The sequence below is a fragment of the Arachis duranensis genome, chromosome 10 (genome assembly GCF_000817695.3).
Source record: "Arachis duranensis cultivar V14167 chromosome 10, aradu.V14167.gnm2.J7QH, whole genome shotgun sequence".
Classification (NCBI taxonomy): Eukaryota; Viridiplantae; Streptophyta; class Magnoliopsida; order Fabales; family Fabaceae; genus Arachis; species Arachis duranensis.
In genome coordinates this window covers 23,720,356-23,721,818 of record NC_029781.3, presented here as the reverse complement: position 1 = coordinate 23,721,818, position 1,463 = coordinate 23,720,356, and the positions used below count along the sequence as shown (strand labels likewise).

Genomic DNA, 1,463 nt, shown 5'->3' with positions numbered 1-1,463 from the left:
ATCTAATTATAAAATTAAAAATAATATAAAAATTTAATTAAAAAGAATATAATAATCTAATTAAAAATTTGTCAAAATTATATAAACTAATAGAATAATAAAACCTAAATGTTTTAAACTATGCATTATTAATCTAATTTTCGACCTCATAGAAGCAATTACAACTAATCAAGACTTTTTAATTTTAAATATTCTCTTATCTAAATTAAAGAAATCCAATTAATTTTTAGTTCTTACAAGTAAAACCCAATTCGGTAGTGCCATAATAATTAGTTAAATAATGTCATAAGTTGAGTAGTAGTTTCACCAAGTAATAGCATTACTGACATTCCATTCACTTTTATATATACAAGAGGTATAAACCAAACATAAAGATGAAGATCTAATATTTGCACATATACATACTTAAAAACACCATGCAACAACTTTTTGCATCATGGTAGCCGTAAATGTAAAAAGTAAAATCTAATGAGTGTTAGGCATCAAGGTAAGGCAAATCCTTCGGATAAACCTGCAACAAAAGAAAAGGAGTAAAAATTAGAAAGTTTGGTATAAAAATTCATAAATCACTATTTCAAATTATTTATTTTTAATTTAAAAATTGCATATTTCATCTCTTGAGGAGTTATTATATTACCTTAGCATCCTTTGACGCATCTTAGTATGAATAGCTGATGAAGCTGTTAGCTGATATATGTTAAACTAATGATGATAATAATAATAATAATATTGGTTCCCTCTAATTTAATTTGTTATTGTTAGTGCCATGAATGGTGGGGATTCATTTGATTCTTTCCCCTTGAAGAATCTTGGGATACCTCGGATACCCATTTTTGCAAGCTGAAATCTGCAGATATCAGGAACAGAAGAAACAGGGTCAATTTTATTTGTTCGGATACACGTGAATGTGAATGTTAAACTTGAAAAATTTAGAGTCAGCATTTATATTAGTCAGTAAATTTAGTAGTACACATATTTTACTAGTGTATATGAGTCTTTTCTTTTAACATAAGTTTATAAAAATATATTAATAACTACATACTTACCAAAAAGAATAAATTGTACTAATCCTATAATATTACTGTATTATAATAACACTATTTTTATACATCAAATATTTTTTATATTCATATAAACATATATTTATTATTAATTAATTAATTATAAATTTAAATTATTTTTAATTAAAAAGGAGTGTTAATTATAAAAAAAAACTAATATTAAAATGATATTTATTATAAAAAAAATTATAAATAGCGGAATTATAAATATTATTATGCCATGTGAGTGGAGCAAGGGGCAACAATCTGTGCATATCTTCTGATTAAGGGAGCAATAAAAAAGATAAAGTATTTATTGGTCCTATAGTAGGCAGCATTCAACTTGCAAGTTGCTAATTGGGGGTGGCAAGTGGCAACATTACATGCCACAATCTTATCTTCAGGATTTGATAATTATTAAGA

General features: G+C 25.1%; 1 protein-coding gene across 1 annotated transcript in view; it reads right to left on the bottom strand.

The window, feature by feature from the left end:
• Positions 1–638: 638 nt before the first annotated feature.
• Positions 639–1,463, bottom strand: part of LOC107469483 (uncharacterized) — a 3,809-nt gene continuing 2,984 nt past the window's right edge. The window contains exon 3 of the mRNA XM_016088854.3: positions 639–847. Within this exon, the coding sequence (XP_015944340.1) occupies positions 782–847 (66 nt within the window). The 3' untranslated portion in view covers positions 639–781. The remainder of the gene's footprint in view (positions 848–1,463) is intronic.